The 24,675-nt window shown below is 52.4% G+C and overlaps 1 protein-coding gene across 2 annotated transcripts in view; it reads right to left on the bottom strand.

Moving 5' to 3' along the window:
* The window catches only part of CAMKK1 (calcium/calmodulin dependent protein kinase kinase 1), a 93,504-nt gene that overhangs the window by 5,777 nt on the left and 63,052 nt on the right, over positions 1-24,675 (bottom strand). For both annotated transcript variants that reach the window (XM_035343050.1, XM_035343051.1), the window contains 6 exons: positions 12,262-12,461; positions 11,521-11,574; positions 9,891-9,964; positions 6,158-6,245; positions 3,157-3,285; positions 2,017-2,120 (listed from right to left, as the gene is read on the bottom strand). In XM_035343050.1, the coding sequence (XP_035198941.1) occupies positions 2,017-2,120; positions 3,157-3,285; positions 6,158-6,245; positions 9,891-9,964; positions 11,521-11,574; positions 12,262-12,461 (649 nt within the window). The remainder of the gene's footprint in view (positions 1-2,016; positions 2,121-3,156; positions 3,286-6,157; positions 6,246-9,890; positions 9,965-11,520; positions 11,575-12,261; positions 12,462-24,675) is intronic.

Here is a 24,675-nt window from a genome sequence, read left to right as displayed (position 1 = left end):
AATAATAATCCACATTCCTTAAAAACCCATCCCTGCTGTAGCATTTAAAAACTGACACTATCTGGTGACGAGACCCAGCCCAGGCCTTGCTTTTAAACGGAGGGTTTGGAGATGGGTTCTCAAAGCTCCAGTCGTGCGTGAATTCATTTAGGATAAAGTGAATTGTTACTGGCAAAAACTGGCACTGATTGCATGAGACTGAGAATTAAGGGCAGGGGTTAGCGCAGCGGAGAACTGGAACATTCAAAGAACATTAGGCTTTTTTCAGAGCAGCCCTAAGCACCTGTCCTGCTGGGCAGGGGCCAGCCCGGCACGGCCGCAGACCAGTGCCTGACCTGACACGTTCTGGTAAACCAAGGGCACCTGACACAGCAGCACAACAGGGGAAATTAGATATGGTTTTCAAAAGCCTTTTGGAGCAGTCCTGCACAAGGAGACTGAAACCAAACAATGAGCAGAGCCAGGGAAAGACGCTGGTTTTGTGTAAGCTGAAAGGAATTGAACTGTTATCTTTAGAAAGGATACAAAAGACAAAATGGAGGCATACAGCTTGTCTTGAAGGTCAAAAAAAGATTTTTAAAAGTGATTAGACCTTGATAACGTGGCTAATCAAAATCTTCACAGCTACATTTGATCAAATGAACTTTACTTGTTCCGAGCAGATAGTGAAGTGCCCTTCTCTCTCCACGCAGGAACCAGCTGTAGCGTCTCAGGGTCAAGTTTTCCCAACAGCTTTCAAGCACCTCAAATGACGGTGGAAGGAAACAAATCTCTTTTGGAAAGAGGCTCGAGTTTCTAGACCAGACAGCCTTGAAATATCAGTTCAGGCATCAATTTGAAAAGAAGAAATCCTGCCTTGTTCTGAAGTAGCTGGCGTGGATAGGGGGAGGCATACAACATGTTTTTCTTTGCACTTAGTAAAAGTTTCTTCATCTCAGAGCAGTGCAGTGCACTGACCGGGGATGACAGTGGAGATATGGTCAGGGACTGGTGTCAAATTAGCGATAACTGGAAGGCAATGAGCCAAGGGAAACAAAGCGAGGACAAATCCCTTGTGCTAAGCTTGCGAAGGAGCTGTGAGTGTGGTGCTTTTCACACGTGCCCCCCAGCGGCAGGCAAGGTATGGGGTGGCGTTTTAACTACTGAACTGGTGGTGTTGGGTATTAACTGCTCCTGGAGACAAAGGGCAAAGCCTTTACTGGAGTCTTCAATACGCAGCTGGGCCTTAAACCCTCACCTTGATCTGGCCTGGGCCCTTAAATCCCTACACACCAGGGAGAGAGCCTCAGATCTGCATTGACTAAGGTACAGTGAAGCACTTAATACACCCTCATGGGATTCTGGTGCTGGGATTTTGGGTGGAAAAAGATTGTTCTGGGACAACGCAGCCTTGTTAACTGCAGCCTTACAGATTCTACAGGATGAGAACACAAAAATAAATGTCCCGTTGCAATGTGTTCCACCATTTCATAACTGGCTGTGTTAAAAAATTGTCCGTGTTTCCTCAAATAAAGAAGCAACATGAAAGTGTTCTCCACTGTCTGCCCAGGTGTCTCCATGGTGTCTCTGCCAGTCCAGACACCCAGACTCGGGCCCCAGACTGAACACACCACATCATCTCATTTCTAGTTTATAAAACACACAAAGCTCATCTGGTGCCTTTTCCATTATCCGTAAAAAGGAGAGAAGAATTAAGCCATCCAGCACATATCCAGACTAGACTCTAACCTTATCTTAGTTCACCAATCTCTAACTGATCTTTGATCACAGTGTTTAGGCCAAACACATCTCACAGAGAGAACTGCATCTCTTAAGAGGGTCTTTAGCCTGCTTTACTGCATTGTGTTTTAACCCTAGAGGACTTGAAGCAGAAGTTATCATCAGTATTTGATTCAGGAGTAAGTTTTGCCCTTAAATGTTACAGAAAATATTGCTAAATGGCTTCCCTTATCCTCCCCATGCACCTTTAACCTGCATTTGTGGCAGAGCCAGGCAAGGCTTTGTGTACATACATACATTAGCAAGTTCCCTGGAGCGGACATGGACCTCTCCTCCCGTCTGGTCTGGACCTCGAATGGGTTTCCAAAGGAGCGTTTTCTTAGCATGGCCTTCACTAGGATCTTTGAGGAAGAAGAAAAGACCAGTGAGAGCAGCAGGACTGACATATCACCCCCTTGAAGTTAGTTCAAAGGAGTCTAACAACAACTTCCTTAATAATTCAACAGACATTTATCAGCATTACAGCTAGGGCATGAACCAGAGACACCCACAGAACAGTTATTTCCAGGCAGTGTCAACATCATTTCCTAAGCAGTGAGCTCAGAACCCTGGACGCGAACCATTGCTGGTGAGAGTCAAAGCAGCTGCTGCTGCCTGCCGTTCCTGGCAGTCCAAGCCTGGAAGGAGGCAGCACCAGAGCTCTCCTGGGCTGCCTTCCCGGGGTTGCACTGCAGGGTGAGTCCCGCCAGCTGCCACGTGTTCCAACACAAAGGGTCTGCTGTCAGGGGGAAAGGATGGTTTTCATTGCCCCAACACAACCTTCATGCCACGCCACCAGAGCTCTAAAAACAGGTGCTCATTGTGCTCAACACCTTTCTGCCTATCACAAGGAACTCCAGGTCTCCCCACAAAGGCACCTTAACCACAGGGAGCTCCCCTGACCAGACCCCCAGCTGGTTACAAACTGCCAGAAGAGCCATAAGCACCCACCCATGGTGCCCAGGGCTGGCAGGTAAGTGCCAGCTCCATACTCTGTCGGTAGACATCCTCTCCCTGCTTCTCTGGCCTGGTTGCCTCCAGGTTTGGAGCCTGTGTTTGGAGGCTCCAAATGAGCTGTCTTGGATCCTCTAGGTAATGAAACAAACCTCACCTGGATGATTCTGGTGTTCTGGGATGTCTGATGCCACACACGTTGGGTGTGTGACCCTACAGCTCTTAAGAGAGCAGACAGGCAGGATGAAAACAGGACTGCTCACATGGTCAGGCCCCTGCAGTATTCAAAGACCCAGAAAGCTCACAGGGAATTGAAAGACAAAGTTTCTCATGCCAGTAGCACACGTGCTGCTCACCCTCCAAACCTCCTTCACCAGCTGAGAGCTTCAGCAAGGCATCATACTCTAGACTTACGCAGAGGAAGCGGTTGTGGTTTATACATACCACAGCTGGCAAACTCGGGATCGTCTTCACTGAGTTTTTCACCTCCTCCTCCGTCACCTCCACCACGGTACAGTGCTCTTCTTCCAGCGGCAGGGGCTCCTCCCCACTCTTGGTTAGCCACGGATGCACCTAGGAGGGGAGGAACACACAGTTCTAAGTCTTCCCTCTGCAGCAGAGAGTGACGATGTCAGTAAGAAGAGGGTAACGGGCAGAGCACTGCCTACAGGGGCAGTTTGCCTGCTGGTTGTGCTCCATTTTCCACTTACAGTGATGCCTCTCAGCTCCCTTGGAAATTGCTGCAATGTGGTGCTGGCCAGACAGCACCCCCTAAAGCACAGCACTATCACAACCAGTGCCATGGTGGCAGCTTCCTCTGAATCAAGCTTGAAATGCTTTGCAAATGGGAGCTATCCAGAACCTTTTCATCTTGTTCTCTCGTGTGCACATACTTCAACTAGGTCTGTGTGTGCTCGCTGCCTGGGATAACCAGGGCCATTTCCGCATCCGCACAAAAAAGGACTGAAGTGCCTCAAATGGAGCACTCAGGTCCGGATGCTGCTGCACTGCTCTCCTGCCTACACGAGTGGTAACGTGCCCAGCTTGCCACCTGGACACCGTGTAGACCTCAACGCACCCGCACAAAGGAGACAGGGAAGTTTCCCAGCAGCTCTCCCTGTCCCCTCCGTGCTGCCGCTGAAGGGAGCCGATGGCAGGGCAGGACCAGGCTCTCTCCTGCGCAAATCCAAGGCCCGGCATTTCGCGTGTCAGGGAGAACATCCTGGAAAGACCTGCTTCACCCCCAAGATGAGGACTTGAATTAGGACAGATTCTCACTGCCAAGTGCCCTTCACGTGAGTTGGATGCAGGTGTCCAGTGCCTCCTCCAAGGGCTCAGCAATGAGCTTCTTTATGGTGCTTAAGTTGTGTTTTCCAAAGATCATTAATTGTGCTCAGAACAACTCTCATCAAAGGCACAACATCACATTCAGCCTTAAGCGAAACCTATGCACTGAGCCCGTATGCCCAGCCATATGATCGATGCTCCGCTTATGAACAATTTGCTTGATTCATTTGGATGTTGAACAGCAATTCCAAACGCAGGCGGCAGAGCAGTTAGGGTATTTGTCCCTGCCTACCTCCCTCTAGAATCTTACCCTCGCCTTCTGGCTTTCGCTGCGTTTAGTTTCAATGTGGACATCAGAAATTTATCAACTATAAATGATTACATATGAGAAGCAACACAGAGCTAGTGCCCAGCTACGCCAAAACGTTTGCAGTCCTGTATTTTCTCTTACATGTAAGCAAGGTGAAAGAGGAGGAGGAAGAGGAGGAGAGCGTGAAAACAGGGAAAAAGGAAAAGGGAAGAAACTTGGGGATGAGGAGGAAGATGAAGAGGAGGCTTGGAGCAGCTGCTTGAAAACATCTGATTGTTCATGGAGCCAAGACTGGAGCCCTGATGCCATGTGGCTGTATGCTACTTCACAGCAAAGCTCCTTGGGATTGGTCTGTGAATATGGATACGGGGGGAGTTTGTCCTCTTGTCAGGACTGCAGCAGCTGCACGCAGGCTCTCCTGTACTCTCTGGGTTGAACCCCCCCACCCAGGGCCTTCAGTGATGGTTGCAGTTTGGCAACTGTGCCGCTGAAGGTTGGTGGCCAGCTTGTGGCCAGGTGGCACAGCTATGTGACCGGGCCTGAGCCACCAAGCTGCAGGAGTTACCTCCCCAGGGGGCCTGATATGCAAACAAGGAAGGAACCAGAAAATATTCCTCTATCAAAACACTGACCAGGTATGCAAACTGTCTGATTTTTTTCTTTAAAAGTTCCTTCCCCAGTCAACACATGATTTTTTTTTCACCTGGACTCAGGTAGCACTTTAGTCCTTTTACCTGCTCCATGCCCTCCCGAAAAGCTCCCCTCCACTCCAAAACCTCCTCTGCCACAAAACTGCTTGGCCATCGTCCTGCATGGGGGAATGGCACAGAACAGCTGCCCTCTTTCTGCTGCCTTTCACGGGATGATTTCCTTGGTGGTGAACATGAGAAAAGCAGTGCTCGAGGCGCTGAGCCCAGAGCCCAGCCTGGCACTACGGACACGTGCTCTTTCAGCATCAAACACAAATCCTCAAGCACAGCAAGCGCCTTCCCTGCACAGCTGGGGATAAGATGCAGCACTCTGCTCTGTTCTCCCCGGGGCTCTTATGGGGTCCTGGTTTTCACATGAAGTGCCTGCAAGGGCTGCCATGTAAAATGACTTAACGCAGCTCCAAAGCACTTCCCAACAGCTCTGGCTGTGGCCTCCTGGGCACAGAGAGAAGGGATGTCGGCTTTCTTCTCAAAGTTCACCTTTCCTACCGTCATCTTTAGAGGCAAATGTGCTGGTGCTGGCCTGAGACAAAGCAGAATGGTTGTGTGCCCAGCAGGGGATGCTGAAGGCTTCCTGCAAAAATCTCACCGCGTCAAGCAGGTCCAAGGCCTCGGTGAGGGGTGACAGGAGGACAGAAAGCACCTGAAAGGCAGAATGAACCAAGCCCTTCGAGGCATTGTGCTCTACCCAGGCCTATTCATCCTCTGTGCTAATAAGCTTCCTCCGAGTAATGCTGATGGAAACAATTGTGTGTGTGCCTTGAGGCTGCTGCCACGAGCAATAGTGAAGGAGGCACTGCCAGCCCCTTAACTCTGGTCTAACGCTCACAGCCAGGCCTCTGCCGCTTGCAGCTCCCATGACAATGCTAATTCTCCTGGGGATTTGCTGAAGATCACGCAGCTTTTGAGTAATTTTAATTTAAATAAGTAAACAAGAGAGCTTTTGTCAATATTCCCCAAGCAAGCCGCAGTGACAGAACAGTGGCACGCTGCAAAACGAGCACGCTCCCTTTCCAAGGCAGTTTGCCAGAAAGAGCTCCCAAGACAAACGCCAGGAATGGCTCTGTCTCATTAGGAGGTACCAAAGGAACACAAAATCAGCGGAAACAAAAGGCTCTAATGTCTATGTCCGATTTACCTTAATTTCGGGGACTGTTATCCTCGTTTCTGGATTTTTATCCAGCATGCGTAGGATCAGATCCTTGAGCTCGTCACTTATCTGTGCTCTGAGAAAAGAAAACAGCAATGTACAGTTAGAAGAGAAGTGTAAATGCTCAGGGTATGCATAGCCCGTCCTGTGGTTACTTGTTAGACAATCTGCGCTGATCAGAAGGTATTTTATCTGCAAACTGTCCCAAAAAAGGAAGGTCTAGGTGGCTTGGTTCCTTCTCAGGCATCACGGTCACTGCTAAGGGGCTCGGGTCTCCTGTTCTGCCTGCTAACATGGCTGCAGGCTCTCAAAAGGCAGGGCAAGGGATCAGGCAAATGGATTTCAGGCTGTTTTTAAAGACAGCACATTACTGGGAATTTCAGAGGAGCGGTTTTGTGAAAATGAAGTGTTGTGGAAGGCAGAACTGGAGTTGGTTTCTGCGACACCAGGAGGGCACAACCTGGTCTGCAGAACCTGCACCATGAGCGGTCATGCGCTGGGACTGGAATGTCAAATGGGGACCTTTCCTCCCAGCTTAGCCTGCAGGTTGTTGGTCAAATTGCTTCCACGAACGCTGACGGCAGCCAGTTTGGCAACTCAGTATTTCTGACCCTATAGCTCAGCCCTGGGATATCAAAATAGGGAATGAACAGATGTGGCTAAGACAGAAATGCGTCTGAGTTTTTAGGACCATTTCTAAGACTAAACGACAGACTGCCTGAACCCAGAAGCCACCCCTGTTCTCAGAAAGTGCCTGGGCCTGCTGGCTCTCCTGCAGTCGTCTTTCTTACCCAAGGACTTCACTGACTTCTGTTGTTGGTGATGCAGGCGACGTCTTTAAACACACTCGGTCTGTGCCATCAAAGTGCTACTGACATAAAACGCCAGCGTATGGCAGAAGCGCATTAGGCTGCTGAAGGTCTGAATCACAACTGACTTGCAGGGAGATGGGATCTGGCAGCATGAGATGCCATTCCCCAGCAGGGCTGGCCTGCAGTGCTACCAGCAGATTCAAAGCACTGATGAGAACCAGGAGCCGTGCCCACCTCCTCCCTGCCTTCCCCGAGAAGGAGAAAGAATTAACTACCGTAAACCTCAGTGAGGGATATTTTAGTTGGATGGAAACAGAGCTGCCGTGCAATATTTATGTTCAATTTATGGATACTCTATGTGCACGTGGATCCTTAACAAACAATCCCAAGGGAACACGGCTTGTTCAGGGGGAGGGGGCAGAAGGGGGGTACAATATAGCCCAGACAAGGAGAACGGCAGGATGAGCCCTCAGAGACTTGAGGCTGCACCTCAGGTGACAGTTTAGGTGGGAATGGGAAAAGCTGTGCTGCTCGAGATGAGATCCAGGAACAGAGCAGCAGCCACGGAGGGCGGCAGTGCCTGTAGCGGGGCGGAACAAACAGGCTCCTCGTGGAGACAGCAGTGTGATGGTGTTTGTAAAGCACTTAACGGCAGAGCTGTGCCAAAACAGCAACAGCTTAACAGCAGTGTAAGGTTATACTTTAAGATTATATAATCCCCTAACGAGTTTGGTTACCAGACTGATTTCTACGCAGCAGGATTGATGCCACAAGGAGAAGCCCCGTGAACAAGATCACCAAGCCCCCGGTGGGTTACAGCCAGGTAACGGGCTGCCTTCCCCTGCTTCTGTTTTCCCTTCTCCCTTTGCCAGGGTGCACGTCGTACCCAACCACGTTTTTCCTTTGAAAAGCCTGTGTTATCTGGAATTAGTCAGAATTTATCCTGTAACAGCTCTCAGGAAGATGCCAGGCACCACAGAGCTCAGCGCCTCGCTGGGAGGGCTGCCAACCCCATACATCCTTGTACAGGGTGCCCCCAGGCACCAAGGGCAGAGAACATTGTCCTGAACTTCAGCTCCTCACCAGCGGGAACGAGGCACAGCTTCTGGCTCTCTCAATACATGTCTGGGCAGAAATTTCTCCAGCTTGCTTTTTAGTGGTGCCAGGATCAGGGTGGGAGCTGTAGCTGACCCCATTCACCCCGTGTCATGCCGAGGACTGACAGAAGTGAATGAGAACTCTGGAGCAATAAATATTTATCCCCGTGTCTCTAAGGGAAGGGACGGGATGACAACGCGGGTACAGTCAGCTTCATCTCTGTCCCACGGGTTGTCAGCAAACAGGCAATGAATTTCCATGGGCTGTCTGCACAGAGGAACGTGGCTTTTGTAGCCATGGTGAAACAAATCGCAACCAAAATATTCCTAACCGTAACGAGGTGCTAATTCCATGGGAGGTCAGGCTGGATTCAGTCCAGTGAATTCCAGCCCTACGTGCCTCCGCGTTGTCGCCTTTATCTAACAAACAGATGAGGCTTGGACAGGCGACAACAACCAGCAACTCTGCCATCCAACAGCCTAATGGGGGTGGAGTTTGTTTTCAGATGGAGAGCAGGTAATCCAAATAAATCACACGGCCGAGTTATCGCTGGAGAAAATGTCTGAATGAAGGCAGCGCTCCTAGCACAGCCCCGCTAGCCCATTAAACGTTAATAGCTTACTGCACAGATGGGCACGGCTGGCTGCTAACCCGGACACACGACGGCTGAGGACGGGCACTCTGCCAGCACCCCAGCAAGCAGAGAGAGGACTGCCAGGGAAACAAACTTTTTTTTTGGTGCTAGTGTTGTTAAGACGAAGTGCAGCCCCGGCTGCAGACCAGCGACGTGGCATGACTTGCCTTCGTGCTCTCGGTGCCTGGAGCCTGGTTTCCTGCAAAACCTCACGAACAGCACCGGGCTGCCAGGATTTCTCCGTACCAATGGCTGGGGCTCGTGTTTGCCATGAGACAAGGGGCCAGGCCTCAAGGCCACAGGTCCTTAGGGGCAGAGGGGCACTGCCCAGTCTTCGTCATGGCTCCCCTGAGCTACCTGCAGTGCCTGTGCCTTAGTGCAGAGGTAATTAAGGCAGACCTGGGCTGTGAGTCATCCAGCCAGAGCAGATGTCTAAAACAGGCCAGCCTACACGGCCGTTTCTCTCTGCACACTCAGAAGGGAGCCTGGGATTGCTGAGGCAGAGGCCCAGCGCCTCACTGTAGGTATCTTTAAATTCAGTATCTTGCAAATCATTCACATAGCAGCTAGTGGCTATTTGCACATTATCTGGGGCTGTCTGGAAACATCCCTCCCTCCCTCTCTAACAACAGATGTGCCTTCCGTTAGAGTTTTAATTCTTTCATGCTCGTTTTAAATTAAGTAATTTTATCTCCGATTTTTTATTAGCATGGTCTTAGGTCAAGAAGGTCAAATGTTCTTTGCCTGACTACTGCGCTGACTTGGGGGGGAAGACAAGAAATCCAGCCTTGGCTACTTCATCTGACAGCGAACAGCAGAAGCAAATCCATCACTAACAGCAGCCTCCCGAGGCCCAGTGATGGAGGAAATGCCGAGGAGTGGCCGATACATTAAGACGAAGGCTTGGTGTCCCAGTGGCACAGAGCACACACCAAGCGTAGTCACCTCCTGCCATGCTCACCTGACTCACCCCTCGCTGCCTCGGCACTTTAATGCTGTAAGGCTTTGACAGCAGTGGTGGCACAGAACTCATGCGAAGGGCGCAGGGGAACACAAAGAGCCTCACGCACCTGCCTTCGTTTGCCCCTCTGTGGTGACCCACCGGTCACCCGCTTTTATGCTGCACAGCGAGCAAGGCTGAAGTTAATTTTACAGTACCTGAGGCAAGTTTACTTACTCTTCTGGAAACTCCACAGGCTTGTTCTTGATCCTGTTATGAAGACCTAGAATATATTCATCTATAAAAGGGCACTGCAAAACAAACAAAAGATTTTCCTCTTGTCACAGATCTTGGCACCACATCGGCGTTTGCTGTCCATGCAGAAGTGCACTGTGTGCGCGCTACCTGGACTTGACACAGAGATGGAGAGAAGTAAAACCTCTCCTCACACAAATTGATCTTCCTTTGAAAAAACAAAACCAAAAACCAAATGCAGAAGACAGCAGAGGGACAGATACGAACCCAACTGTGACCCCCCCCCTCCATCCAGCCTCCCACGAGGCCATGAACTGCTCGTTTTCCTTTTCTCTGCCCCACTTTTGCCACCCATAAAATGGAGATGCTGATACTGGGTGGCCTGCGTGACAAACACCATTTGGAGCTAGGTACTGTTATTGGAACACCTGTTCTCCACTGTAAATTCATATATATGAGTTCAGAGCATGTCTCTTCATCGTGCTTTTGTTTGTACTCAACATTATAAAAGCAAACAAACATCTGGAGCTACATTCTGGCTCTTCCTCCCTGGCAAAGCAGGCAGGACTGACCTGGATACTGGGGGCATGCAGGGACAACATATTTACAGGCCCCATGAACGTCTCCATCAAACCGAAGGAGCAGGAACAGTTGTTTTTTTAGGATGCTGACACACCCTGTCCCATTCTGCCTGGCCAGGATAAATCATGAAATACAAAGTAGGTGTGAAATGTACAACATTTACTGCACAGGATCACGTGGAACAGAAATGGATCCTTGTGCTTGGTTTTACATTCCCTTTTTCCTTCCTCCAGTGCTCACCACACAGGTAAGTAATATAATCACAGGATGATATCAGAATATAAAAAAAATGCTAGACACTTGCACCTCAGGATTTGGCCCAAATAAGACTTTACAGACACAGCTCAGAGAACGTTTTCCACCCTGGCTCAGTTCAGCAGTACCACACCAGCAGTGGAGACAGTTCTGCCTCTGCTGCCTTCTCCAGGCACCTCTTACCCCTGAGCTGAATGCTTCCTGCCCATGCGGTGTGATCTGCTGGGGTCCTTGCAGGGACAGGAGGTTCAGCAACATAGCTGCTTACGGGCACCACACACACCTGCCTCACTGTCCGTCCTGGGAGAGAGCGGGTGGGACTGGGAGCTTCTGACCTCCGGAGGGGGGAAGGCCATGACAACATGCAATTTGCTGAAGCCAAACTGGGCTCCATCTGGCCCAGCACAGCTCTGGCAGACAAAGCTTTCTGTAATCTGGTTTTGTTGAAGTGCTCCGCAGTGGCTTGGGATTCAGTTTATGCCTCCCTCCACGCTTTATCTGGCTTGTTTCTGAACACAGGCAACACAGACAGCCCCCCACCAACGCTGTTTGTGCTACCAGTGCTGCTCTGGGCTTGTAGCACAAACAGCTGCTCTGAGTTAGGGGGGCAGCTCTAGAAGCCCTTTGCCACAGGCAGGGTGATTGAGGAAAACGGGAGCTTGCAGAAAGTAGGGCTTTGCTTCTAACATTTGCCTTTATTTGGAAAGGAATGAGTCAAAAGACAGGCGGGCAGGCACTGCCAGGCAGGGCCAAGAGCATCTGAAAGCCAGCTTACCTTCCCGTAAACAAAGCAGTACAGGGTGATCCCCATGGCCCATACATCAAGTGCCTGAAAGAGAGCAAGGGCAGGCAGTAAATTAGATGCAACCCAGAGATGATCTAAACGGGCTGGATTTCCCACTGACTCACAGAAGATTATTTGTACACGCTTAGCTTTTTCTATGTTTAATTTTGTTGCATAGAGTCTCTCTGAAACTGGGCTCCTAAAGGCAGCTATAATCATCCTGGGGGAAGGGAACTGTGCTGGGCACACCCCTGTCCACCCTGCGAAGGCAGTGACCAGCTAGCAGCCCCTTCTGACACTTCAAGGCTGAGTCTTCTTCCAGGCAAAAAATAAAAAATAAAAACAGAGCAAAAAGCCAAAAATCAAACCACTGGGCCCTATTCGCACATCACAGCGTTCACCAGTGCTCCTCACTTTCAGGGTACCGAGACATGGTGCTGGTGCCCAGCAAGCCCCTGTGAATCTTGACTGTTTTGGTAAGGAGCGGGGAGTTTTGGCAGGGAAGGGGTCCTGCTGGACTCGATCCTGCCTCCTGTGTTGACAAGGGCCTGCAAAGTCCATCTGCCCGCTGCACAGAACAACCAACGGGAGTTTTGCCTAAACTGAGCACAGAATCAGAGCTTTGATTTACTTAATAACAACCCCAGCCTGCACCACAGTGCAGGCGTGGTGCTGCCCTCTGTGCCGTGTCTGAGAGGTCCCAGGAAACGCTGGCTGCGAGCAGAGACCTACCTTTCCACTGAAACTTTTGCCAGTGTCTGAAATGGCCTCTGGTGCCATGAAGGCTGGTGTCCCTGCTGTGCTGGACAGCTGGGCATCGTTCCCTTCAAACTGATTGCTGACTCCAAAATCCGCGATTTTGACGTGCCCGTCGTCTCCTAGGAGCAAGTTGGAAGGCTTGATGTCCCGGTGAATGATCTTCTGGTAGTGCACTAGAAAAAAAAGACAGCGATATGGTCTGGGAGAGCAGCTGGCACATCCACAGGAAACCTTGCCAGGAGGATGCGAATTAAAGTGCAGGCCCACACGCCCCTGAAAGGTGCTGCTATGTAGGCGCATATAATGGAGCACAAGTGCCATTTGCTAAAGCCATTCCTTCCTAGCGCCTCGCTGGGACGTACACCAGAGCACAATGCTCGGAGAAATACATCTGTCACCAGCAATCACAGAGAAAAACATACGTGAGCCCAGAAACAACCCAGGCGGTGGCACAGAGCAGAGCAGTTAGAGAAGCAGCTCGTCCAGACCTTGCAGATTGGTGTGGCTTCGTTGGACCGGATGATGGGCCGGGCAGCCTGCAGTATTAAAGACCGATGGGCTCCAGACAGAGAGGTTAATTTTCCATTCACTTCATTCAAAACTGCGGTGCCGTAAAGCTAAGCAAAAGGAGCAGAACCACAGGCAGAACGAAACAGGCCCGGAGGAGATATTTAGGCAAAATATGACAACCGGCAGCCAGCACCGAGGCTGGACAACTCAGAAACCAAGGGGTGCTTCCAGGTTGAAAGACACCTCTGAGCAGGGAGCATCATCCCAGATTTTATTTTGATTTTATTTTTATTTTTTTGCATCATCTCAAATCTCCACTGCTGCACTCGGGACACATCCACATCCAGCCCCACAGCCAAACCCCCGCCCCAGAGCCCCTCCTAAGCAAAGGCTGTTCCTACGCGTGCCGGCTGCTCTGCAGGGCTGCCTACAAGACTCCAGCTCTGCCCCAGCTCTGCCCCAGCTCAGGAGGTCAACTGCGGGCAGCAGCGGAACTGCTGCACATCCAAAAGGAACTAGACCCTTCCAAGAGCTTGGAGGCTGAGACACACTGAAAATGGAACTAAAAACCCCTCTCCTCACAAGCTATCTGGGAAGCAATACAGCAGCTGCAATACAGCCACGTCTGGGCTGCTGGGGGAAGGTGCAGGGGACTTGTAGGGAAGTGGCTGCCTTCTTATGGACATGGAGAGAAAATTTACACCAAAAAAATCTTTCAGAACATGAAATGGCCCCAAAGCAGAAGTGCAGAAAACACAGGAGACTTTACGGAACAGGAAAAGAAATGCTCTAATCTTCACCACCTTTACGGGGGGACCGGGACCCTGCAGCCTCCCTTCACCTCCCCGTAAGCATTTTTCTATCTTGTAAGAAACTTCCCCCGTGGGGGGAAATGCTGGCCTAACCCTTCTGTGGCCTGCAAAGCTGGCCAGCACACTGCCGCAAGAGCAGCCTGCCCTCCAGAGCACTCCAGCTTGTGTTTTGGGAGCAGAGTTAACTGCCCCAGCTGCTCTGCTCCTCCCAGGGCAGCCTCCAGCAGCCACGGGTGGGGAAGGGAGGGCACACGTGTGAGGGGAAGGCACGCCTACAGACCTTCTGCAAGGACCTCTCCGAGCCTGGAGTGCTGCTGACAGGTGCCATCCCTGGCACACGACAGAGCCTCAAAGACACGCGGAGATCTAGGCTCACCTTCATGTAACTCACCCGGGCAGCGCACCGAGGCTGGAAGGGCAAGATTTCAAACGTGCTTTGTTAAACAGGGTGCCACGGCTGGCAGGCTCGCCAGCGGCACACACGGCCGCAGGTTCAGTGGGCTGCTCCCTCCTGAGAGCTCATCTCGAGCCGCAGCAGAAAAAAAGCTCGCTGGAGAGCCTCAGCTCACGGCACTGGGGGCTACAGCCTCTTCCAGCTGGGCCGCTGTGTGTCTGTGCTGTGACGTGGGCCAGTTAGCGCTGTAACAGCCCGGCTAGACAGTCAGGACAAACCCCGAACCCCCGGTAAGAGCAGCAGTTACGAGGAGACGTGCTGCGCAGCGCGGCTGGTGGCCGGCTGACATTTCCTTACGGCAATAGAGGGAGAGCAAGAAAAAGAGAAGACGGGGAGGGGGGGAAGCGACGTTTCCCTTGGGGAAATGGTGAGCTGGCTTCCATGCAGGCGTCTGGGTGAAGGCTGCTACGGAACATGCCTGGTACCGCAGAGCTGAGCTTCCCAACACCTCTGAACATACAGAGCACAAAAACACTTGGACCACACAAGTTCACCCCTGGTCTGAAAACAGAAGGAGTTACACTAGGGAAGAAGGAACTCTGGAATTTTTATTATCCCCCACCTCCCCCTGTAGTATTTAGCTCATAAAAGGCACTCCCTGCCGTTGTGCAGCCCCATGAGAGCAGGTGTGGGCTGTCTGCCCGGCGCTCTGGGCTTGTTCAGTGCCCACAATACGGAGGTTGACAGGGAGCTAGGAGGCCCAACCTCTGCAAAAACCAAAGCAGCCGAACACGAGGGGCAATGGACATTTGTGCCCTCCAGAGCAGACCCTCCACGTGCTTGTCGTGAGCTTTAGGGACAGGGGTGGTCCTGTCCATAACCCCGGCACACAATTTAAAGAGCGGCAAACTGCGATGGGAAGGCCATGGGCGCAGAGGGGAAGCGGTGGCTGGGGTGGGAATGGCGAGGTGGGGAGCAGGGCCCAGCCCAGCGCACACCACGCTGCTTTGCCGTGCAGTGTGAGTGGCAGCAAGGCAGCTCTCGTGCCAGCTGGCCTGAAAAACCTGAGCTATCCCCAGGTCCTCCCTGCTGTCTGGCTGCCGTCTGCAGGGCTGTGAAGAGAGAAGGACGGGAATTGTGTCCCCAGCACCAGCTGCTGTACATGAACGAGGCTCCATCACAGCCACAAAGATGAAGGCCAGGAAATTATTTGGGATGGAGCTGCCAACCTGATGAAGGCAACTTAAAATCCCTTTTCTGCTCTGAAGAAGCACAATTCTCCAAGTCCCCGGCAGTTTACAGGAGGACTGGCTGCAGGCAGAGCAGCCACACCGTGGGACATCCCTGCGGGGACACAGGCACTGCTGCCACATGACGTGAGAGGAGCCTGGGGTTGTCTGGCCAGAAAGGTCCTTATTGAACCGCTGCGATCCGTGTTTCCAGCACGGCATGCGGAGGCGACGGCGGCGTTATCCCTGCAGAGCTGCAGAGGGGGAGCTCCGCACCTCAGGAACAAAACCCGAGCGCTAACAGTGCCCTGCAGACTGCCCGTAACGGCACCGCAGGGACAACGCTGCGAGGAGCGCACAGCTCACTGAGCCACCCTCGGGCAGCTGAAAGCCACCGACAAATTGGAGTGAAAAGCAACGCCCGGTGCAAATAAACCCTCTCATTTCACCAGCCCGAGGTGTCTGCGAGCAACTCTCCCCCTTGCAGATGTAAGAGCAGCAGGGTGAAAGGCAGCCCAAACTGCTGCCTGGTGTCACCAGAGGGCAGGACCGGAGTCCCCAGGCCCACGTCACCTGTCTGGGTCCTCGGCATTGAGGCCGTGGCTCAACACAGCCACGAGCAAACAGAGGCAGGGCTGCATCGGGCACAGTGCAGAAGAAAAAGCAACTTCAACGTTTAAATAAAAACCCCAAATGTGCTTTAAAGGAATGTAGCTTTGATCATCAGCTTTGTCGATGTCTGTACTGCTGCACCTACACTTGTTCCATGAGAGTTTGGTTTTTTTTTAATTATTTTATTTTTTTAAAATCAGCCCAGGACCTCTCCTTAGTTCCTTCCTTGGGAACTGGGAACCCCTCAGCTTATCCCGTGCCTCCAAGAGGGAAGGGACAGCTACTCTGTTCTGTCCCGAGACGCCTGCTCCAGCAGCGCACCGGTTTCTTTGCTTGCAGCGTTGCAGGAAGGCTCCCGAGGCAGAAGGCAGCTCTGGTGTGACTGCGCTCTGAGCCGTGGGTGCTGGCCTGTGCAGGGACCGCCACGTTGCTGCTCCCCACCACGCCGCATACCCTGCACAAGGGGGACACCAACAGCCAAAAGACATCGGTTCCCATGTGCAGGTCCTTGTCTGCAGCCTTCCCGAAGCTGAAATCAATGCAGAACTGGTGAAAGCAGAGAGCTTCACTGAAGTCTCTTCGACAAACCGTCGTTGCTGTTGTCTGGAACTGATTTTGCTCTTAAAAGCAGAGGTCGGCAGCTCACTGTACCAACTGCCCTAGGCTCCAGGATGCCCTGCCCTTGCTGTGTGACAGACCCAATTCAAACCATAAATCAGTACCGCTTCGTAATGAAAATGAAACAACGTAAGATGTTGCAGAGCCCTCCGGCCAGAGGCTGATTCTGGAGCATTCTGATGAATTTGGTTTTATCAGACCCATCCTTCACTTCCGTGGAAAGGTAAGAGGATTTCAGGCCTATCTGCATCTGGATAGCAATCCCGTGGATTTGGAGAGCATCTCCTAGGCAAAGATCCCAAAGTGCATTAGAAACACCGCTCCGCTAAGCCTCACAGCCACCCCACAGAGCAGGCACGACGGGGGGGGCGCATGCGCTGCACTTCCACCACTTGTGTTAGCAAGGCTGGCCACGCAAACCCAAAGCTGGGCTTGGTCAAACCCCAGAGCCCCAGGGAGCTCAAAGGTCCCAGAAATCACACCTGGAAGTCTAGCCTGGAAGGCAGAAGCAGTAAAAAAGCAGCCGGGGCTTCCTGAAAAGGTGCCTGTGACCTGTGGCTGGTCCTTGCAGGAGACCTTGTCCCAGGATGGATTCTCTGCAAGCCTCTCCAGCTGCACCTGCATTACTCAAAGCCTTCCAACAGTGCCAGCCAGCCTGCACCCATTTCTCCCTAAATTTTATCAGCCCCACCAACACGGTATCTCACCTTAGTCCTGTACCACAAGAAAAAATTCTTTCCAGAGGCTGCTGCAGCTGCCTGGTTGTACTCTGCCATCAGATGGCTCCAAGCCTGCAAGTGCTCCGGGTGCTGAGCCTCCAGCGAGTGGATCTGTACCTCCAGGCTACAAAACTTGCCCTGCTGGGGCACGGCTTTGGCACGTGCTGAACATCAGCTCCATGAAAAGCCAGCGGGTGACGTGGGAATGTTGTTAAAGGAAAGCACAGGCTTACGTGTCTCTGAACTGTGTGAGTGTCCCTGCAGAACCAAACTTGCACTCGCCAGGGCTGGTAACAACAAAAGGAAAATCCCGCAGAGGTCCATCACCGCGAGTGGCATCACCGCTGGTAGCGGGCACGCTGCCCCCGGGAGGCTCTCAGCCCCCAGCTGCACCCCGGCCTCTCCAGATGCACCAGGCAGGTCCTGGAGCCTCCCAGCCACGACCCGCAGCACCTGGACCCAAAGGCAGCAGGAGGGCAAACCTTCGGTGGCTGTGGCAGAGGGGGCAGGGGAAAGGGGTGGATTCTGGAGGGGATTTCTGCTGCTGGGCCAGCTGGCTCCGATCTGCTTGCACAGCACTTGGCCCTGCCTGGGCTCTCTGCAGGTCTCCTGCCGCTCTGCCACCCTGCTCCATCACCGCTCTTTAGCAAATGAGCAAATCTTTCTGCCGAGCAAATCATTTCGTTCTGCTCAGTCCCTTTGGTGGGAAAAGCCAGCTTTTTTTTTTTTTTTGCAACGCACAAGAAATGCTCCTCGTTTCCAGACACCACAGGCTATTCAGAGACCAAACAGACTGTCCTTTTAACTCAGAAGCAAATACCTGGGACCTGCCTCCCATAAACAGCCAGAGAAGACCAGGAGGAAGCAGAGACAGCAGTGCTAGGAACAGAGAAATAAGAGATTGTCCCCTGGCCCTTTTACAAACGGTGCCTTTCACTGCATTTCCTTCTGGAAACCTCAGGGCTCCAGCACATTAATACTAAGTTGCTAAAAGCCCATTTGAAAATTATAAATACATAAAACTTTGCAATGCACTGACACATCCTGCCATTTACTGAGGCTGATGCTGAATTATACTTGATTAAAAACAGGATCCGGTTCCCATCCAAGGGCAAAAGCAACCCAGATGGTGCTACTGCAGAATCTGCTTAGCATTACGCTCACATCACTCCTGTAGCAAAGAAATGATTTAACACCCTCCCAAGGAAACTGCTGCACCACCACCCCATCTAAACCAGGGGCTGCTCTTTGAGGCAAGCCTCTCTGCTTGTCTGCAGCGCTCCGCGTTGAGCCAGGGGAGTGGATGCAGCGGGCTGTCTCCTTCCCCCACTCAGCTCATTTCAGGGCTCTCGTCCGGGGGCTCAGGTGAGGATCCTGGGTCTGATTTTCTCTATTCACCACTTTGCCACCGTCCTCTTGCTGCATCCATCAAACCTCTGTCACTTCACTGTGTTGCTGGCCAAGGCCTTTCGGTAGAGCCTGCTGGGAGGACGAGTCCCACGCTGCCTTCCCGGTGTGAGGGAGGGATGCCCAGCCCTTCCAGCTGGGACAGCGTGTTGCAGAGTCACTCAGGCTGCCTTCTACACCTCTCCTCACGCCAGGGTCACAGAGGACACACGCAGCTTCCTGCTGTGGCTACACACGTGCCAGTGTTCAAGGGACTGCTGGGAACGTCACAAGCAGGGTACATGCAGTGAGTCGAGCCAAAACACCCCGCAGAGCCTGTACCGGGCTGCCGCTAACCCCAAGCACAGCCGTCTATGTAACTGCATCAAACAACAAATCGCCCAACCTTCATAAAAGGTTCTAGCACGTCTCTGATCTTCTTCACCAGCTAATTACTCTTACACAGAGCCCAAATCAAGCATGCATCAGCAACACGTACATTGGAAGGTTTTTGTTTGTATCTAGACGGAGCTCCCCTGACCATGACAAAACACCGACCCGTCCCCCTCCTGGTGGTGTCACAACACCCAGCTCCCTGCAGCTGGAGCTGCGGTCAGGAGCTCCCCCTCGACACGCCGCACGCGAAGGGGGGACCAAGCTGTGCAGGCACCGCGCAGGAACGGGGAGGGAGCAGGTCCCCAGCTCACGCAGGAAGGAGGCACGGCCGGGTTAAGGAGCTCGCTGGGAAGTCCCAGGAGAGCACAACAGGCTGGGAACCCACCTGAGCTCCATCACGGATTTGTGATGGAACAAATCGCTGCTGGGCCTTGCCAACACAAGGCCTGAGGAGCTCGCCCCTGCCAAGAGCCAAACAGACCAAATCCATCTACAGCACCGCCGCCTGATAGCCCCTACCTCACGTTGCAGTCAATATCCTTCAGAAGACAGAAGCCTGTGCTGACTTGGCTGCTGATTTATTAGCTTAACTTGCCTCTTAAGATAATGGAAATTATGCTCACAGATTGATGACTGAGTAGATTAAGTCTTATCTCAGGACAGGCGGCTTTGATCAGCGTGTCAGGCGTCTCGTTACTGCTCCGGGCTTAGCACACTGGGACTGGAGCTTCACAGGCGTTCGTACGGGTGTGCAGCAGGGAACTGATGCTGGAAAGGTGACTTCCCGATGCCTCTAGCTGTGTGTGCAACCCTCCCTTGAACCCAGCAGCTCATACAGACGAGACAAGCATTCCTCTGCGCACAGGACCAGAACTGCTACCCTTAGCTTCCCTAGGCATGGTCCCAGTAGGGAAATGGTGCTTTTTCTACAGAACGTGGGAGAAAATACTTTTTTCTTCCCTTCAGCCACGCTGACAGCAATTGTTTCAGCTTCTCAAGAGCCAGATGAAGTAATGAGCTTGCAGCTAAATGGAAGAACGGACGGCCTCTGTACTTCATCCTGACGATGCGAGCCAGCAGGGTTTTCCCCTGGGTCAAGCTTGCGTGCTTGCTCTGCGCTAAGTGGCTGCTCCTGGCTATTGTCAGGGCTGGGCTCAGACAGACCTTCCCTTTGCCTATTCTTAGGCCTTCCTAAACAAAAGGCTCTTACTGAACAAAGCTTCTCCTGTGCCAGTCCTGCACCCAAGCTGGGATACCCCTCGCATACCCCTCACCACTTCTGGGACAGGCTTCTCCCCCGTGCCTCTCCTGCAGCTCAGCGTCCATCTCCTACCACTGGAGAAGAGTCTCAGGCGTCTGCTCCTCGTGCTGAGCCAACTGTCTGCCCACAACAAGAAAAACATTTCCTGCCAACAGGCAGCAGCCTAACAACGGCAGAAAACCCTCCCGTTACACGCTTCACCTGTACTGGCTTCCACTGGTCACCTGCCAGGGCACAGCGGCGTCACGCCAAACACGCCGGCACTTCAGCAAACGCATTTACCGTGCAGTTAAGTATCAGGCACCCCGAGTCAGGCCAGGAGGAAACTTCACTGCCTTCAAGACGTCCAACCTTTATTTGGCATCGCCACAGCCAAGGTATCAGGAGCAAAACAGTCAGCACGGCACAGCAGAACACCTGTCTTTGTGCAGAAAACTGTAGGCTTTTATGGGGGCGAGATATTAAATCCCGCAGTTAGTATTTTCAGCCCCATTTACTGTAGAAAACAACTCTGAAATAGTGCCGTTAATGAGGCCTGGGGGGCTCAGGCTCACTAGCTTTTCCTAATGGATGCTCAGGGGATGGCAGGATGCTTGGCTTTGCAACACTGGTACAGATAAAGACTCTGCAGCCCCTAAAAGACACCCCCGATGTAAGACGTGAGGGAGGTGGCGTGGATAGGGTGAGGTTGTTTCTGTTCACTCCCGACATCAGCTGAAACCTGCAGGACCAGACTCAGACGCAGGGAGGGACTGCTTCCCCCAGCGTGTAAACAGGGAGCAGATGCTGGAGATTGACACAAGCTTACAAAGGGACTGAGCGCACTAATGGAAAAAACCAGAGGCTGTTAGATAAAGAGACACCATCGCTGGCTGAGGAAACGCCTGAGCCACGGGTGCTGACGCCCAGCCGTACGCTGCCTGGCTGAGTACGGCTCAGGGTGCAGGGCACCTCGGCTGACCCTGTACAGCTGCCCAGCCCTGCAGGGAGCACCCCACTCCCCGTCCAGCCTTTGGGGGTGACTCCGGCCGTGGCTGCTGACTCCTCACCTCCCAGCACATCCATTCCTGCCGAGTGTCATGGGGAACGCAATATTTGCCTTACCAGGAGGGAGACTGGAGCTTAAATAAGCCCAGATAAGCACTGAGAGAGGCAAGTGACAAGAGGGAAGGGAGCTAACTGCACGGATCCGCAATTCAGAGCCACTTCGGCACATGCTTTACCTGATGACACGGGTAATCCTGCAGAACTTGTCTGCCCCAAACACTCAGGTACATTTTAAATGACCACTCCAGGGGCACTTACAGCACACTGCCTCCAACCATGCGGGTGCATTCAGCACCACTGGTATTGGGGAAGTCTTGCAAGCGGGAGGAGAAGCACCTTCCCCTTTGGGTCCCTTTCACTAGGGTGTGAGCTAAAGCGTGCACGTGCCTAAACGTCTCCTGCAGCAGCCTGCACTGAGCACAGGTTTAGGACACGCACAAAAACACACCAGGCGAACTGGTGACGTTACCACACTTCAGCTTGAAGTGTTTTCCCAGCAGTTTAGGCACCAGAGGAAGGGACACTGACGTGGGCAGACCTTCTCTCCTCTCAGACCTCGTCTCTTCCTTGATCGTTCAACGAGGCTGAGGCCGTGTTTATAACCAGGGGGCACTTCCTAGCATTAAACTTGCTAAAAATAGAAGCCCAGACGAAAGCAGCTGGTAAAGCAAGGTGGCACTGTGCCATCCCAGGCTGAGGGGCTTTCCCAAGAAGCGTGACGCTGCTCGGGGCATCCCTCCCTGCCCGTTAGCCTACGGCAGGCTTTCCAGCTGCTCTCATCACACTGACCGCTCTCCCTCCAAACGCTTCTCCGCTGGGCTGCTGAACTCACAGGTGAGCATCACGAGGAGCTCTCTCCCTGCAGACACGCCGTGACTGTGCACTACCCCCTGTAGTTTTGAAGTTCAGCACGCATTTCCCCCCTGCTTGGCCTCTGCAGCCACTTCCCTGCACCGCACCCGGCCTGGATTAATGCAGGCTCCGGCAGGAAGCCACTTTGCAGCTTCTAATTTAATAAAACCCAGCTAGCGAGGATGCATTTGCTGCTGTGACGGCTGCGAGCTTCTAGCAGCTGCACGGTTATCGGCTCTCCCAAATTACCTAACAATTATGTATGCTTACATTAAAATTACCTTGCAATCTCTGGATTGCCTGGCAACACTTCTCCTTCAGCGTGCACAACCGGTGCACTTTCCCCCTGTAATTACACCATAATTGCCATGCATTTACCCAGCAGTTCTGAGACAACACCGTTTTTAACTTTCATTTGCTAATAAAATAAGTGCTTACTCAATAGCCCCAAACGAAGCATCCCGTTGCTCCTGGTGCTGTGAGTGCTTGGGCATCCTATAATTTACTGCCCAGATCCCTCCTCTCTGCCTAAGGAAACACAAACTTTTTTTGGCTTGTCTTCTAAGCTAAACTTTCTGCAGCAAGAACTGGTACCTCCCGTAAGCACGAGCAGCATCCAGCACAGCACAGCCTGGATCTCCCTGCTGAGGCACACAGGTTGTGCTACAGTGTCAGTACTGAGGAGAATGAAAAAGCTGCAGTCTTTGCTCTTCAAACTCTACTGAAAAACAGTCTTGAGCTTCCCGTTCCCATTCATATATGCATTTCTGCTGACTTCCCGGGGCGCCCTGACTGCGTATGGCAGCTTTCAGCACACGGAAGCTTCTGGACAGTCACAGGGGAGCAGTGATTGCATTCCCACCTCCGGCCGGTCCCGTCCCGGTGAGATCAAACAAAACGAGGCGGTGTTGCATCTCGCCGTGGGAATGGAGCAGCGCACTGCAAACCGCCCCGCTCTGCTTTGGCAAGGTCCATCACGCTCGTCTTGTTCTCTGCAGGTGTCTGAAGCCTGCTGAACACTTTAATGAAAGCCTTGGGAAAGCGAGGGGCTCACTCTGACTCTGGGGAGCTGCCGAGCTTGCAGGGGCCACCTGAGATTTGGCAGAACGAAGGCAGACATGGCCCCAGGCACGACAGCAGCACGAACTGTTCCTCTTATGTTCGGCACAGCTGCATGCTGGCTCTTTGAAAGCACGTTTGAAATAATTCCCTCAGTTGTGAGAGAAACAAGTATTTACTGAGGTTGAGCCAGCTAAAGAACCTCTCACCTCGAACTACACCGGGATGCAGCACAGCGCTCCGTCTCGCAAGCGGCTGACCTTTCACGCTTCGCACGCTGCTCACTGGGGATGACAGCTGCTTGATTCAACGGCCTCGCCCCTCCCTGCTGGCTGCCCTGACTTCAGATCTGCCTCCAAAATCGTGCACCCACACTGTCAAAGTTTTAAAAGTCGCCACGTCTCAGAGATGCCTCAGGGAACTGGGCACAGCACAATGACCCCTGCTGCCAGGTCAGCGCAGCAATAACCTGCGCACGGTGCAGACAAGCAGCTGGAGCAGAGCTGAGGATGCAGCCCCCTAAAGCAGGGGCCCACCCCCCCCAACACCCTGTCTCCTGCCAGGGTCAGAAGCGTTGTGCAGACAGATGCAACGGGTACAGTAGGCGTGCTCCCAGTGGCAAGCTGCCCACATTTTCACATGTAACAGCCCTCGATTCTCCTTTCTTCTACAGAGTTGTCTCATCTTTTCTGAGCCCGTTCCGTTCTGGCACTTGCCATCTCGTCTAGCAATAAATGTCACGGTTTAATTACCCGCTGTATGGAAGACTAATTCCTTCTGTTTTCAACTCCCTACCTAATTGTTTTGTTCGCTACCCCTCGGTTCTTCCGCCAGAGAAGATTCATGCCGTGTTCACCTCTTCCCTGGCACACAGGATTTTATAAGCCTCTGCCGTCCGTATCCTGTGATAATTTTCAAACCCGAAGAGCTTTAATCTCACCCCTCGGTACGGGATCATCCCGATCACCCCTTCTGTGCTGTTCTCAGCTCTAGAGAGCCATTTCCAAGACAGGCTGAGCACAACTGCACACAGCATTCAAGATATTCCCTGCTCGTATCTAAGAGCTCTTGTGGATCCAAACAACTGCATGATGATGTTTTCTGTTTTCTTCATTTCATTCCCAATAATTCCCCAGGCCCTGTTAGCTCCGTTGACTGTCACTAAGTAATGGGCTGGCATTTTCAAGAGAACTCTCCAGAATGAAGACCGAGTGAGAACAGCTCATTTAGAGCCCGTCACGACGTACATATTTTTAGTGCTGTTTCTCCCCCTCATACATTACCCTGCCTTCAGCAACACAGATTTTTATCTGCCACTTTACCATACCAGCTCTCACTACCACGGCATCCTCCCGCCAGTCAGTCCTAGCAATGACCATCCTCCACAACGAGGTGTTGTCACCAGCCTCCCATGCTGCACTCCATCCTGTTTCTGGTCGCTAGGAGTACACTGAACAACCCAGGCCATGTTATAGATTCAGGTTTACCCGCA

The sequence above is a fragment of the Oxyura jamaicensis genome, chromosome 19 (assembly GCF_011077185.1).
Source record: "Oxyura jamaicensis isolate SHBP4307 breed ruddy duck chromosome 19, BPBGC_Ojam_1.0, whole genome shotgun sequence".
Lineage (NCBI taxonomy): Eukaryota > Metazoa > Chordata > Aves > Anseriformes > Anatidae > Oxyura > Oxyura jamaicensis.
This window is presented reverse-complemented; position numbering and strand designations above follow the sequence as displayed.